This window comes from Acinonyx jubatus, chromosome F2, assembly GCF_027475565.1.
Source record: "Acinonyx jubatus isolate Ajub_Pintada_27869175 chromosome F2, VMU_Ajub_asm_v1.0, whole genome shotgun sequence".
NCBI lineage: Eukaryota > Metazoa > Chordata > Mammalia > Carnivora > Felidae > Acinonyx > Acinonyx jubatus.
In genome coordinates this window covers 48,551,372-48,568,363 of record NC_069394.1, presented here as the reverse complement: position 1 = coordinate 48,568,363, position 16,992 = coordinate 48,551,372, and the positions used below count along the sequence as shown (strand labels likewise).

General features: G+C 38.0%; 1 protein-coding gene across 4 annotated transcripts in view; it reads left to right on the top strand.

The window, feature by feature from the left end:
• Positions 1 to 9,628, top strand: part of CPNE3 (copine 3) — a 47,256-nt gene extending 37,628 nt beyond the window's left edge. For all 4 annotated transcript variants that reach the window (XM_027064280.2, XM_015074739.3, XM_027064279.2 and 1 more), the window contains 3 exons: positions 3,039 to 3,172; positions 4,516 to 4,752; positions 6,537 to 9,628. In XM_027064280.2, the coding sequence (XP_026920081.1) occupies positions 3,039 to 3,172; positions 4,516 to 4,752; positions 6,537 to 6,647 (482 nt within the window). In that variant the 3' untranslated portion in view covers positions 6,648 to 9,628. The remainder of the gene's footprint in view (positions 1 to 3,038; positions 3,173 to 4,515; positions 4,753 to 6,536) is intronic.
• Positions 9,629 to 16,992: the final 7,364 nt, after the last annotated feature.

Here is a 16,992-nt window from a genome sequence, read left to right as displayed (position 1 = left end):
TTCTGTTGTATAAAGTGGAAGAATTACACCAGGTTGTTGGTTCAAGTGGTAAAGATAATAATGGTGCAAATCTATTATGAAGATGATTGTTGGGTAAGTTCTACCTTGAGAGGTTCAATAGAAAAACAAGATTCTCGGTCTTGAGAACAGATCAATACTCGTAATCATATTATTTTCACATACGGGTTGGTTTTAAAAACAAACCTTTAATAAAACAAGTAATTGAATATATACAGATTTGTGAAGCTTTTCTCAGAGTAGCAGCCACTCTCTACAAGGAAAACATGTCCAGCATCAAATTACTTGTTACTCAGATTACATCTGAGTGGGCTACCAACGGAACAAAGAATTAAGCTCCCACAGTGGCTCTCCTCTACATAGACAGCAGAAAACCAACACCTGTTTCATTTCATTTTCTTCTTTATACCTCACATATCCAAGTGTTTCCTCCTTTTTACCCCAGTGAACAATCCACCTAAAATGCCAAATGTCCCACAATATGATACAAGTCTGAACTGTTTGTAGGAGGAAAAGGAGGTAGGGAAAAAAGCATAAAATTGTAGCCAATAAGCTAATTTTCTGCAAAGGGTCCTTTTGACACTTACAGAATATTTAGATTTCTAACAGAAGAGGGCGTTCTTTCCTTATCTTCAGTTTTCATGAACAATATTCATAGAGCAGAAGAGCATGAACATTTTGTTGGGAACAGTTTGTATTAGGGTTTTCTTGTTTTTTTCTAGGACACATTTTCCATACTAATTCAGTGTTCCTTTGATGTACTTTCAGTGGCTGGTTGTGACCTTTTTATCCCTAGTCATTTGAAATCGGGAATAGCAATTCTTGTCAAGAACTGTGTTTCATGCTTATGATGAAATTGGAACAATTTTTGGAATTTGGTGTTAATTAGGTTTTATTTCTTGCCAATAAATATGGATGACTTACATCATGTGAAAGTTCATTTTAGAATTTCATTTACTCTGAGTAAAATGAGCCCATCTTTGGGCTGTCACCAAGCATAGCTTTTCTATTTTTGGTTTATAGTCTGAAAAAAATAATCCATTTGGTTTTAGACAGAGGACATACTGTACTGAAAAAAAAATACGCCTTATTTTAAAGCAAGGGAGTTGAATTCCCTTTTCTTGATTAATCATTGAACTTAGGCGCCCAGAAATAATATGTCTTGCTTGTTCCTTTAATGCAAAGGAAGGATTTTGGCATAATTTAATTTTAGTGGAGGAACTGAAGGCAATGGATATTTGTGAAGAAATTTAATTAACAGCTTATATATCTTCAGATTGAAAAGCAAACTGAAATGATAAAAATGAAAAAGAATATTATTGCTGTGAGGACTCAAATTTTCTATAGCATGTATCATTGCAGTAAGATCCTGCTGCTGGCCTATGTTAATATTATTTTTGTTAGCACTGAACTGACTGACCACTAGTTACAGCTTCACCTTGTGCATGTAAAATCACCTGTACATATGAATTAGTCACTTTCTCAAAGGATGTTCATGAGACTTATTCCTAACTTCAAAGTGACTAATAGGAGCTAATTAGAACTCTTAAATGTTAAGAGGAGAGCACTGGTCTTGTGAAGCTTTTAAATCAAGTATATACTTCTTTTCCTTGTTGATCTCTGTTCTGTTGGACATTTTTAATAGAACTTTTAAAAATTATTTATTATTTTTTTGACAGAGAGGGAGAGAGAGAGGTTGCGAGCAGGGGAGGGGCAGAGAGAGAGGGAGACACAGAATCTGAAGCAGGCTCCAGGCTCTGAGCTGTCAGCACAGACCCCAATGCAGAGCTTGAACTCATGAGCCATGAGATCATGACCTGAGCCAACGTCGGAGGTTTAACTAACTGAGCCACCCAGGCACCCCCTGTTGGACATGTTTAAAGCAAGACACCTGTTTTAGTTTACATGTAAAATTTTTTCAGGCAGATTTCCTTAATGATCTCAACAAGTATAGTGGGGGAATTTCTTGAGGATTTCTAGTATCTTACCTGCATCCTTGACACTCTAATGTTAGGGGTAGATTCAACAGGCATGTATGTCACATTAAAACTTCATCAGGAGTGTTTTTACCAGGAATGCCATTCAAATTCCACTAAGTTGTGCTGTTATAATAACCAATCTCTCAGTAATTTATAATAAAAATAGTTTATTTCTTGCTCACTTTATATATCCCTTTACATGTGGCTAGTCTGCTCGTTATTTCTTCTCTTTCTGGGACTCAGAACCTTGACTTAGATGTTCTGCTCTCTTTGCAGAAGGAAAAAGCAAGATTGCTGGTGAAAATAGGCAGTGGTTCTTAAAATATCTACTTAGACATGAATGTCATGTCCATCTACATGCGTGGTCAAAGCTAGTCAAATGGCCCTGCCCCGTCTTCTACTATGCAACATCTCGGCAGGCCTGGGCGGTACTGCATCAACAAACACATTAGTATTTCTGCAGCAAAATGTAATACACAAGCTGGAAATGAGTTTTTAGAACTATACAGTTTATCATACCATGCTTAATCTTTAAGTTACTGAATAAACCCTTGACTAGAATTAACATTAGGATTATAGCCGTCTGAGTCCAGAGAATCTTTGGCCATCTATGCAAAAGTTTTTCCATTTTAATCAATAACTTTTACTTACGCCTTATCGTCAATTGTATGATATAGCACCTTTTTCATTCTTTTTTCATTAGAGTCTTAGTCCTAAAACAACAAAAATTAAGCAATATAACAGTCCTACTATAGATTAATGAATAATTTGGCTGCGATGAAAATAAATGCCTTTGGTTGGAGGAGGGAAGCATTTAGGTTTTTGCAATAGAGCATAACTATGAAGTTTTGTAATATATGGCTGAAGAGAAACTCTTGAATATAGAATTTTTAACTATTTAAAGCAATATAGTGTGTGTGTATATATATACATATACATATATATAATTATACGTGTATATTAATTAAATTAACAGGTGTAGTGAACAATGAACAATTAAATTGTGCTTGACAATTTTTAATACTGCTTTTCTTGGCCTAGGAATCCAAGGCATTGTAGAGGCATATCGGGCCTGCCTTCCTCAGATAAAACTCTATGGACCAACTAATTTTTCTCCAATCATAAATCATGTGGCCAGGTTTGCTGCTGCAGCAACACAACAACAGACAGCTTCTGTAAGTATCGTAGTGCCAGGGGACAGGGAGAATATGGGTTGGTAGTTGCCTTTGGTACCGAGATCCATCAAGATACAAAGAGCATGAAATAGTAAGATAGCTGTCCTTGGTTTCGGAGTAACATCTGTTATTTTTAAATTAGTGATCATTCAAAGCAGGACAACAAAAAAATAACCCTTATACTCATGAGTCTTTTCTATTCCATTTGAATTAATTTTCTTAGATAGGTTCTACTAAAAACAAATGGCTAATACCTACCTTTTCAAAGGTAGACTTAACAAATTAAGGCTTGAGGAAATTTACTGTTTCAGTTAGTGATGAAAAATTACTTACTATCCTAAAAGGGTCTGAATTAGACAACCATTATCTGTTGGATTTTGATACCAAATCTCTCTTAGTTTCATAGTTTTTTATACCCAAAAGTAAGGCAGGGATAACTACCTCATACAACTGTTGAAAAGTGAAATAATATAATTCATTTTTTTTTCAACGTTTTTATTTATTTTTGGGACAGAGAGAGACAGAGCATGAACGGGGGAGGGGCAGAGAGAGAGGGAGACACAGAATCGGAAACAGGCTCCAGGCTCTGAGCCATCAGCCCAGAGCCTGACGCGGGGCTCGAACTCACGGACCGCGAGATCGTGACCTGGCTGAAGTCGGACGCTTAACCGACTGCGCCACCCAGGCGCCCCGAAATAATATAATTCATATAAAGTGCACAGTGCCTGGGGCAGAGTGAACACTTAGCACGTGATTGCTCTGTTATAAAACTTATTTCCATTCTAGACTTAAATGATCCAAAAGATGGGGTAACAACTTTATGTAACATTTTACCATTCTCTAAAAACGTTTATCAGAGATGACAGTATTGAGAGAAAGATTCCTCCCAAAACCATATCCATTTTTCAAAAAGTGCACTTTAGTTTGATAAACAATTCTGCTTCTTTCATATTTGACCTTTTAGAAACAGAGTTGCCACTTACTCTCTTGATCGATACTTTAACATATTTAATACTTATGTTACATCAAAGTGTTTATTCCAATGCTCACTAAAAGTTTAGTGTCTGACATTTAGATGTCTTGCTTCTGTATATTTATACCAACTGTATTTTGTGGTCTGTTGCATTTTTAATGAACCTGCAATTTTTGTATAAATAAATTTCCTTGTCATTAGAGAGTCTTAGAATATTTTATGTAGATGGTATCCTAGGTAGGGACTGGAAAGGAAAATGAATAAGAAAGAGACTGAAAGACGGACTCATCAAGCTGGAGATGTTTTTAACTGTTGCTTTTATTGTTTGGGAGCTCCTGTGCTCAGTGGATATAATTTTCTTTTTTGGCAGCAATATTTTGTGCTCTTAATCATTACTGATGGTGTGATAACAGACCTTGATGAGACCAGACAAGCTATAGTTAATGCTGCCAAGCTTCCTATGTCCATCATCATTGTTGGAGTGGGAGGTGCTGACTTCAGTGCCATGGAGTTTCTGGATGGTGACGGTGGAAGTCTGCGGTCCCCATCAGGCGAGGTAGCCATCCGAGACATCGTCCAGTTTGTGCCTTTCAGACAGTTCCAGAATGTGAGTACCACTCCTCCTTATTCTTCATATACAGTAAGGAGTTTGACCACAGACCTTCACCAATCCATAACCAAGTGGTTGAGTGGGAGTCTGGGGTTAGAGGATGTGTGCATTTTTGGTTTGAAGAGTGCTGATTAGATTCAGCAGTTTTGCTTCAAGTTGTGTACTTGTGTGTTTCTTGCAGTCTATATGATAAATTGTTATAAGTGGTGTTGCTGTGAATGTTTTAAGATCTATTTTATCTTTACCTATGTATGTAACAACAGAAAAATTCTGTACAAGTATATGATGAATTTGTCAAACTGGAAGTTGACTTGATGAAAATCTCTCAGGACCCTGTTTTACCCAGTTTACTCCAGTGGTAACGTCTTGTAAAACTGCAGCACAGAATCCCAGCTGGGATGTAGACATTGATGTAAACAAGGCCCATCACCTGTGGGACCCCTCTTGTGGCCCTTTTAGAGCCACACCCACTTCCCTTGCACCTCCACCCTGCCTTAACCCCTGGCAACCACTAATCTGTTCTCCATTTCTATAATTTTGTCATTTCAAGAATGTTATAGAAATGTTGGGATTGGCTTTTTTTCACTCAGCATGTATTCTGCATTGTTGTTGCTTCTTATTTTGATCGGTGAGGTGTATTCCATGGTATAGGTATACTGGTTTATTTAACCATTCACTCATTGAAGGACATCTTTAATTGTTTCCAAATTTTGTCTACTATATGCCAACATGCTATAAACATTCATGTACAGGTGTTTGTGTGAACATGAGTTTTTATTTCTCTGGGATAAATACCCAGAAGTGCAGTTCCTGGGTTGTATGATTACTGCATGTTTAATTATGAAAGAAACTATGCTCTTTTACATTCCCACCAGCCAGTGTGTCAGTGTAGGGGGAGGTGATTAAAAGCAGTAATGTTGGGGATCCTTGTGGTGATGAAACTGTTGTGTATCTTTTTTGTTGTTGTTTTGGTTTTTTTTATAGAGAGAGGGTGCAAGTGAACGAGGGGCGAGAGAGAAGGAGAGAGAGAATACTACCGGGGGAGGGGGGAGAGAGAGAGAGAGGGAAAGAAAGATGGAGAGAAGTGGGATTCACCCAAAGCCGGACAGGAGCTCACTCCAAGCAGGGCTCGATTTCACCAGATGTAGGATTTGAACTCACGATCCATGAGATCATGACCTGAGCCCCTGAGACACCCAAAACCATTGTGTATCTCTATTGTGGTTATGGTTATGCAGATCTACCCAGATGATAAAATTACACAGAATAATGCAAACACACATGTAAATGAACACATGTAAAATAAAACTGGTAAAATCTGAGTAAGGTCTGTGAAATGTACCATTACTAGTTTCCTGGTTTTGATATTACACTATAGTTATATAAGATATTACCTTTGGAAGAAATTGGGTGAATACTCTCTGTATTATTTTTGCAACTTCCTATGAATATGTATTTCAAAATATAAAGTTAAAAAAATTAACACTAAGTAAATGAAAGACCCACATTTAAAAGCTAAGCAACAAAAAAAAATTGTCAAATGCCAAAATGTTGGCACCAAAAAAGGACTTGATAAATGTTAGTGGGGGTAATAAAACACTCCTAAGTAACACAAGTTACTTAGCGTATTCTATGCTTCATAGACCATTCCTAAGACAAGATACAGGTCTAGGAATTGGGAATTACTGTTTCTTACTGACTGGTGAGGTATTCCTAGTCTGTTATCAAAATGCCAGTAATTTGGTTACTAATAACGTCACTTTGATTTTGTTTTTCATAAGGCTCCAAAAGAAGCGCTTGCTCAGTGTGTCTTGGCAGAGATCCCCCAGCAGGTGGTGGGCTACTTCAACACATACAAACTCCTTCCTCCCAAGAACCCAGCTAAGAAATGAAAGGAGCCATGGCCGCAGGAGCAGAATTCTTTTGTGCTGTATGGAGCAATGGATTCCTCTCCCACCCCAAATCATGAATCTGTTATTTTACATGCTTTTCATCCCTAGCATTTATGATGTAAACCTAGTTCTCTACGGATTATATCTATTTAAAGCATTCTTTTTATACTTTTTTTTTGGAGGAAAGTGCTAAGTTAATCTCTGCTCAATCAGTGCTGTGATTGCAGTGACACTATCAGGATTAGAAACTCGCGTGAGAAGAGCTGATTTGGTGGTTGTGGTTGTTTATTTACATATTGTGAAAATGCTGTTTTTTGAATGTCCCTAGAAAGAATGGAAAATTGCTAGGATGTGATTTATAGGTTGCTGTACTTTGTTCTAGGCAATATATGTTTTATAAACCAATGTCCATACCTGATGACAAGAACTTCTTAAATTACATGGTATTGAATTTGTTCCTATAACTGTATTCAGTGCTTTTCCATGGGATAAAACTTCATTCACTTTTGCCTCAAAATTGCTGCAGTTTAGACATTGCAGTTTACAAAACAGTATGCATTCGCTTAGGACTTCATAAATAATACTGAATCATTCGAAGGGAAGGTACATATTCAATTCTTAAAATGTACAATCAGTAGGTAAAAGGAACCTCATGTAAGTAAGCCATTTTTATTTGCCCTTCTGGATCTTTTATTTCTATTGTGGAATACTGTAAACATGGTCAGATTCGACCTTTTCATTTACTATGTGGGACATTCAGGATTCTGTATCTGCATAGATGATAGTTTATCCTAGATTCAACATTATTAGAGTATTTTAATTGGAATTTGCTAAAATGGTTAGGACTGCTTTGTCCACGGAAGCTATGAGGACCAAACATATAAGAGGAAATTCAGAATTCCATTCCCTTTTAACTAATGAAATACTTCAGTTATTAAAAAAAGACAATTTTTATATTTTCCTTGCTAAGATCTCATACATTGATTTGTACATTTGTACACATTCATTTAGACATTTGCTCCGTTTTTTTAGTAACATTTTAGTCTGATTTTTAAACTCATGATAGTGGTCATGTATTAATCAAAATCAAATTTTGCATTTTAATAATGTATTATTTCCTAGGTCCAGAATGTATGTATTCAGCATAAAACCTGTTGTAACTTAAAAAAAAATTTCCCACTGCTGCTGCATTAGGATAGAGTGGACTTTACGTGCTTTTTTTTTTTTAGAGTAGAATTATTTTTTTCTCTGTTTTTTACCCTTTAGAACATATTCAGACATTTTCAGAATAGATTCAGTAACATTTTATTAAAGGACCTGTGTGCCAAGCACTATGCATATTCATATGTTGGCCAATCATCTCTAATAATTTAATGTTAAAAATTGTGTGTTTATCATATGTCCTTAAGTGGATGCACCCGGTGCCTTGCTGACATGCCTTTCCTTCTTACTGAAACTTGCATCGCAGCTCATATCTCTCGTTCTCTGAAATGTCGAAGGGAGATGAGCTCTCAGCCGTGAAGAACTTTGGCTTCTCAGAAGTCGCATGTTGTCAAGGTCAGGCTAAGAGGAGACCTGCTTGTGCTTGTGGTTGCCTAACTCACGCGAGCAGTTCCTGCCTTCCCACTTAGCTAGCTAGAGTCTGCATACGTGCTGTTAACTTGAAGGTGCCTAACTAATAGGCTGTTACTCTATGGCATATCTCAGTTGACAAATCATTTTAGCATTAGTTAAGTGAGAAAAAAACTGATAATTCTTCCAGTAGTTTGGAGCCTTTGTTGTCTCAGATGTCCTGATTTCAGTTCTCTTTGTGTGCTTGGAAACAGCATATATATATATTGCTGTGGTTTTCAGGACTTTTTTTTGAAGCCTTAAAAAAAAATGATATACACACATCCTCAATGTATGGTGAAACAGATAGAAGTGGAGCTTCTCTACGCTGGAGCAGGGTCCAGAGTCCCTCTCACTGGTCCTCTTCCTCCCTCCCCTTAACCAGCTGCTGGCAGCCCTGAGTCACCAGCACTGGGCACCTGGGAACCACTGGTCGTGAGCATTCATTGTTTTCATTAGCCAAATACTGGTACTTCTGTCACCACTGTCTGATTTGGTCTTCATAATTTTATATGCTGGTTTTAACCAGAATCATTCCAATTTTTAAATTACTTTTTAAAAATTCATTCTTGATCAGGTTCATCAGTAGATGCTATTATTCATAGGAACTATGATTCCAGCAAATGAGGATAATTGATGCCTTTTTGCAGTTCTGAATAAAAGCATTTACAGTTTCTAAATTATCATTTGGTAAAATTCTTACTATTTCACCATTTCACCTCATCACATACTGATTTAATATTGTTTTGTATAAAAATAGTCCTTTTCCCTATTGTGCCACCATGCACTGCACTGTCACCAGTTCTTAAAATGCATTAAAAAAAATAACCAAGTTGACTTTCCCGTCTCATATGATCATCTGTCTTACAAACACGTATTGGGGTGACAGTGCCCTGGGCAAACGTAATATTTCTCACATATGCCTGCACTGAGAAAATAATATATACCAATTAGCATGGTTATGTCACCTTGTGCTTTGAATTGAAATTTTTAAGATCATAAAATTTCAAAGTCAGATCAGGAATTTACAACTGTTCATTTTGGTAGTGCCTTAGGCACCCTTTCCAGAAAAAGTTCTGGGCCCCATTGCTGTTTATGCTTTATTTGACATATTTTGCCTTTTTCATTTTATAAATTTCCAGGAAAACCATCTTCAATAAATTTCTTCTAGTCTCTTTCTGTGTGCAGTTGATAGTCATGGGAGTGACACATAAGGGAAGCCAGAGGTTTGGTTATGATTGGCAAGAGACTATCTTGTGCTTTAATGATGTTGTACTTGATAACAAGTGTGTAAGTTACTAATGTATGAATTCATGTTAAATATATCTTCCATTTGAATTCCCTTTGGATAAACTTATTTCTTGATGTGATTCAATAATGGTGCCTTGTTTTCATTTATTCTTTCTCTAAATTGTTATCAAAACCAGTAGAAAAATTAGAAATAAAGTGAATATAGTATTTAGGGTGGCCTGTATTCGTGTATTGCTGCACTGAGCAGTTTGGGGCTTTTTATTATTTTATAGGAGTTATTCATTTAAAATATAATGAATGCATTGAAGATACATTTCTGGGTGCAAGGGATAGGTTCTCAGCTTATAGCTGGATGGCCTAAACAATATGGTGCTCACATTGAATCAGTTGTGTTAAGCAGGGCAGTATACTCACCTTACTTTTTTGTTTTTTGTTTTTTGTTTTAATTGCTTCTGTTATGTTGCAGTCGTCGGGCAGGGCCTTGGGGATACAGTGGTGACCTAGGGGCTGCAGCTGCTCCCTTCATAGAAATAATGCACTGGGGGAGAGAGAAAACATTAAATGAGTAATTACAGAAACATGAGATCAGTGTATGATGTAACATATTGTAGCAGGAGACTTGACCCGTCCATCTGGCAAAGAGCAGTTCCCTGAGGATGTGCCGTTTAAGCTGAGACCAGCTAACGTTAGCTGGGTGAAGAGAGTTAAAAGCATTTATATGGGGTTAGGTCAACAGCAAGTTTAGACTTTTAGGAATGGAAAGAACTTAAGGTGTGCTGAAATATAAAGTGTGGGTGGGAAAGTGGTAGGAGGGAGGAGAGATAAAATGGAGCGGTTGGTGTCGTTTACATCCTGCGAGACCTCAGGGGCATGCAAGAGAGTTCGGGCTTAGACTGAAGTTACTGGGATGCCACTGAATCAACTTACACAAAAGAATGATGTGATCAGGCTCATGTTTTTGAAAAACTGGAGGGCTTCAGATTTTAGGTTAGATGATGGATGCCTATTGCCAATGGCTTTGCCTTCCTGAGGCCTTGAGGAGGGAGTCAGTGGTGGTTACCTTCTGGTGGAAACTCAGCTGTCTGGTCACTTGCTAAGTGCTTGATTTTAGGTTAGTTTCTGAATTCTGTGCTTTTCCTGCCACAACCCTGACTCCACATCAAATCATCTGTTAGGCCCATATCTTATCAATTCCATAGTGGTCCAGAGGCTGGCTCACACCTGATGGCAACACAGATCCCCAGGATTGTCAAACCCTTGCTTGTAGCAAGATCATGACCTTTGTCACTTGTCACCAAGCATGGCCATATTCAGCCACATTCCCCAGAAAACTCACAGCAAGTTGCAGTGTCCTTGGAGAATTTTATTCTGGCTTGGCTATTGATTCTCTCCTCCCCAAGAAGACGTGATGAGTGAGACAAATATTATCAGCAGAATTTTTACTTCTTACAATAGAAAGGGAGGCCATGATATCTTTGGCCTTTTCACAAGCAGATTCAACATACCAGGTTTTCTAATAGCACCTGGTCTTCTAGGACCAGACTCAGAAGAATATCAGGAATTGGGGAGCTCAAGAGAGTTCTCAGAAAGATGACTGAAGAGGAAATAATTTCTCTTTTTAACCAGTTATTCTATCCAGTAAGAGGTATTCACTTTGAGCATATATTTATTGAGTAGCTTAGTATTGGCAATCAACAGGCAATGTCAAAATGAGTAAAATTTCTTCAAAGAGCCTATAATCTAATATGGGAAAGAAGATAGTATATGATGCTAAAATAAAAAAATAAAGTGAATGAAATATTAAAAAAAAAAGAATTAGTAAGCCCTTCGTGCTTAAGTACGACTATCCCTTCTTACGCCTTCAGGCATCTGTAGTCCCGAGTACAGAAGGAACCCGTGAACACTGCTGGCAAGATGTTCCTTTCTCCCCTCTTTCCAGCACTCCTTTCTCCCCACCACTGTCCTAAGATTGTCAGGACTGATCCTGCCAGTTCTCACAAGAAGTTCAGATCATGAACTTCCTCATTCAAACCCACCTCTGGCTCTGTACAATCCATATCCTGACCACACCCCATTTCTCTGCCACTGCCCAAACCCTCCCACTCCGCCCTTAGGAACTGGGTCATTCATTAGCGTAATCCCTTATATCAGTACTTTTTTTGAACAATCCCTTCCTCTGTAGTCCTCTCTAGTTATTTTCTCTTCCTGATCTACCATTGGGATTGGAGGATGGGTTAAGTGCCCTTGGTCCTCCCTTCTACCTTAGATAACCTTTGTCTCCTCTTTAAAACCTTTGGCTTTGGATCTCTGAATCTCTTATCATTAGATTATACCACTTTCTATTCCTCTTTGTAATAATCTTGTTCTCGACCTTACCTCAGCCCTCACTCTTAAAGTCATTTTCTGGACCTTCTTACTACCCATAGCAAAACCTTTCCTAATCTCAAGGATCCCATTTTCCAATAACAACCCACTTTATAGCTCATTTTCTCTAGTACCACAACTTCAACAAATTATTCTCCATCACTACCTTCAAGTTACTAATCCTGCCAACTCTCCAAAGACTGCTTCTGCTTCTCTAGAATTCTTTTCTACTGATCTTTGCCTTGGCCACTCTGCTCCAACCATATGGGCTTTCTCACTTTTATGTGAATGTGCCTGGCATACACCTGGCTGTTGCGCCTTCTTGAAGAACTCTCTCCCTCTTCCTGAAGAACAAAGCACTTGTGAGCTTTGTTCCATTGCCTCCTTCAGGTCTTCTTTCAAGTATCACCCAGTGAGGTATATGCTGATCACTCTGTTTAAAATTGTACCTGTTTGAAACCCATGGGGGAGGGGAAGGAGAAAAAAAAAGAGGTTAGAGTGGGAGAGAGCCAAAGCGTAAGAGACTCTTAAAAACTGAGAACAAACTGAAGGTTGATGGGGGGTGGGAGGGAGGGGAGGGTGGGTGATGGGTATTGAGGAGGGCACCTTTTGGGATGAGCACTGGGTGTTGTATGGAAACCAATTTGACAATAAATTTCATATATTGGGAAAAAAAAATTGTACCTGTTTCCCCAGTACCGTCTATCCTTCTTCCCTGCTTAAGTTTTAGTTATCTTGTTTCCTGTCCCCTTTACTCACTGTCATGTCTGTTCCAAGAAATCAGGGGGTTTTGTTTATTATGATTTTATCCATTGCTTTATCCTGAGCCCAGATGAGAGCTTGGCATTTAGTAGGTGCTCCCTAATAGACGTGGGAAAAAACTGAATGAATAAGATATGTGCTAGAGCATATGTAAGGAAAGAAATTAGTTTATATGAGAAAATGTTGAAGTTTAGAGTGGGGAGCAGTCAGAACACTGGGGAGATATTGGAGAGCTTCACAGGTGGTTTAGTATTTCATCTGAGATTTGCAGGTTAAAGTTTTATAATGTAGAGAAAGCAGCAGAGCCTGCAGATATAGAAATTGACACTGTCTGTGGATTGAAGTCAGAAAGTAGGGTGGGTTGGGAACATTGTTGGTACAGGGAGAGGAATATGTGTTTGTAATAATCCTTGCATTTCATAACCTCTTCTCCTTACTCACTTTTACAAATGGGAATTCAAAATTCCAACTCTGTATTCACATTCTTACTTTAGTGAAATCTGTGGTTAGTCCCTTCTGAAGTACAGGCTAAGTATGAAAATTTCCTCTCAGATTTGGAATATAAATATGGTCCTTTCATGTCAGACTTTATTATCATTTTGCCCCATGACATTTTGGGAAATATATTTGTTTATCTGAAAAAGTCCTTCTTCAGGTGGATGCTACTTTTATCAAGTTAGTCTATAATCTTCATGTTTGAAAAACAATGTGGTATCTTTGTCCTTGGATTCTGTGGTGTGATCCTGGACAAAGGATTTGGCTTTAGTGTTGTATAATGGGGCCTTGGAGTAATAATCTCTAAATTCCCTTTTAAGTCTAAGATTCTGGCATAAACAACAGAGCTTGATTTATTTAAAGCTGGATGCAAGAAACTGCATCACAAGCCTGCTTAATAACCCTTAGCATGCACTGTGTGATGAATTTCATATTAGTTAGAGTTTCCAGCAGATAGGGTCCTCATAAATTTGTAGCAAAGTCATTGTGTGCAGTTGGCAGAGATTACTAGGGCTGCAAAGGGACAGTAAGAAGGGCTGTGACCTTTCAGGTAGGCTTCCCTTTCCTCATCTGAAGGAGTTATTGTCTAGAAATGTCAGGTTGTATTGCTTAATGATGCACATTTATTTGACCTTTGCACTGTCATTTCTAGTCACAAAAGTTATAGTAGGAGAAATACAGCCAGTCATAAAAACGCATGGAGGAAAACATCAAATTTTACTACAGTGTATGGATAAGGTACTTAAAATGTGAATTTCAAGTATCTTTGCTTTGATTAGATACAATGAATTCCAGAACAGCACGATGATTAATATCTTCCAAAGATTTATAAAATTCCTTATAGGAAGGTAAAAGCATTATTATAAGTATAGAATAGGCCAGAATTACAGAAAGTACAGATTCTTTCTTCTCTTGTTGGTGTTCTATGTAGCAATTTATCATCTAATGCATAGCTGAAATGAAACAGTTTGTTATATATTATTTTAGGGTTTTTTATTAGCAGTGTTTCACCAAAGATGGTTTCTAGAATATGGGGAAGGGGCAAATTACTCCTTTCCTTCTAATACAACATTTGTTATAGTTGTACACTTTAACGGTAATTTCAAGTTCTCTCTGTCTCTCTTTCTCTCTCTTTTAAGTAGACTCCATACCCAACATGAAGCTTGAATTTATGGCCCTGAGATTAAGAGTCACATGCTGTACCATATGAGCCAGCCAGGCACACCAAAGTTCTTTCTTTTAGATAAATAAAGGTTTTGTTTATTTCTGACATGGTCTGTGTGTAGGATTGCCAGATTTAGCAAACAGAAATACAGGCATCAAATTAAATTTGAATTTCATACAAATAATAAATAAAATTTTAGTATAGATAGGTCCCAAATATGGCATGGGACATACCTATACTAAAATATTACTCATTGATTGAATGTCCTGTATTTTATCTGGCAATGTCCTGTCTGGGTGATTGCAAAAATGGCCATAATCCTTCCTTCTCTGTACCTACCTCTTTTGCAAGGTTACTTTGCAGTCCTCCCAAGAGGTACACTTTTCTATTTTTTTCTATTTTTCTCAGATTTTATTTCTCTGCCCTTTTCACCTAGTCTGGTCTTGTGACTTAGCTAATAGAACGTAGGAGAAGTGCCAATTCTAAGCCTAGACCTCAAGAACTGTGCTCACTTCTGCCTTCTTTCTCTTGGAACTCTGTGCAGCTTCCAAGTCCAGACTGGACTTTTGGAGCATAGGAGACTACATGGATGACAAAAGCCAGTCCGTCTGAGACTTCTAGAACAGCAGCCTCCAGCCAATTCAGCAGATGACTATAGAGCATGGACTAGCCCAGCTAAGACCAGAAGAACCCACTGGTTGAACCCAGCCCAAATTGGCAACCTACATGATTATTATTTTAGGTCACTTAGTTTTAGTTAGCAAAAGCAAGTTGATATAGTCTAACAATTTAAAGCAGAGCTGGGCATTTTTCAAGACTAGGCAACAGCTTACAGATTGTGCAAAGTTTTGAGGACCACAGATGAAAGTAATATAACAGGTAATTTGTGTAATCAGCCTTGAGCAAATAATACTTGAAGATGGCTTCAGGGAACCAGAGGAAATTGTTTCTTGAATAAACACTTGGGCCCATAGAAAAAAATCTCTTTGTATAGAGATGTTGCTTTACTTCTATAACAATGTAATGTTTATAAAGTGTAGAATTTCTGCTGAGTGACTCCTTGCTTTCTTCTTTCTCTGGGAATCTTTTCAGGATACATCCCTTTTAACCAGTCCACTCTGCACTATATCTTTGGCAATTGATAGATCAGACCCACATGAGACTCGGTGAAGAATTTTCATGTATCTATGCACCATCAATTAGCCAGTTAGTCAATAGACTACTTGTTGACTAGTCAAATGACTAATTAACATGATTCTATCAGGGATCCAGAGAAGAGAGATATGTGGGTTAGTAGTGGTAGTGGAAGAAAGAAAAAGTCGTAGGGGAAAACTCAGTCCTTATCTCTGGAGATCCTTGGATGTCTGGGTTTTGACTTTTGGCTAAGATAAAGGTGGTGGGATCTACAAAGTGGTATTTCAAGTGCTAAACTCTGGTGACTCACCAGTGGAGTTAGTCTTTGCTGAAGGTTTTCTAGTGGCCTGATTAGTCTGCCTTCATTATGCAGCTAGAAAGGTTTATGACCCTGACTGTGAAATACAGCTTTGAGCTCTCTTGTAACCTAGATTCTTTGCATAGATATGATGGTTCAATCCTGAAACAGAAAGAGGCCAGATCCTTGTGTGACTAAGGATGCTGGGAGTTTGTTTATAGGATGTCAACCAGACCTCTCAATGCTTGCCTGGGTGGGATCTTTCTCTTGCTGCATCGTATCCCTTGCCTTTAAATAAAAACAGTGAGTATGAGTGTGAATATGAATATGAATATGAATATGTGAGTATGAATAGGCTCTCTGGAATGTGGTGATTCCTTTCCAATAGCCTATTAGTATTTGGGGCCTATCTGAAACCTCAGCACAGGGGGAAATTTGCCTCAACTTCTTGGTTTTTTTTGGGCGGGAGGTATGTTTATGTATGATAATTGTTTCTTGTTCACTCACCTATTATTAAGAAAAATACCTTGTTTTAAAATAATTGGTTTCTAACTTTTCATATTAAATAAGTCACCCTATGGTGGGGCACATAAAATTAAAAAGTATTTATTGTTTGTAATTCAACATTTGAATTTTTATTGGGGGACATTCAAATGCCCTCATGTGTGTTCAGAAAATAGTAGCAGGGCATCTGTTTTGTGTTCTTAATGATGTTTGGTTTAAGCTAATGCTGGATTTAGTTTGCATTTGTTGGAGAGCATACTGTATAGGAGAGGGGATGGGTGGGGTAGAGAGGTCCTCCAGGGAAGGATGTCAATGCTAACCCACATCATGGCAAGTGGAAACTGGGCTGTGTTACGAATGCAGATAGCTTGAGGGAGACAGCATGCCCTTGGAGAGATCAAGGATGAGGTTGAGTGGTTGTTCTGCACCAATAACATTTGGAAGATTTTGTCAATAGCAGTGAGACTTAATGTGACTTGAAATTGAGTATAGAAAAATGGAGAATAAACCCTGATATCTTGAGGGGATCTGGATGCGAAAAAAAAACCCTGAATGAGCGCTTCCTAGGAATTTATAAATGCTCTGCTGAGACAAGTGAAAAGAATATAGAAGACCTGAAGGTCCAGGAGGCAGGGAAGATGGTGGAGTAGGACCCTAAGCTCACCCTGTCCCATGGGTACAACTAGATAGCACTCAGATTAGCATAAACAACTCAGAAAATGACACAAAGACTGGCAAGAACAAACTCCACAGCTAAAGGT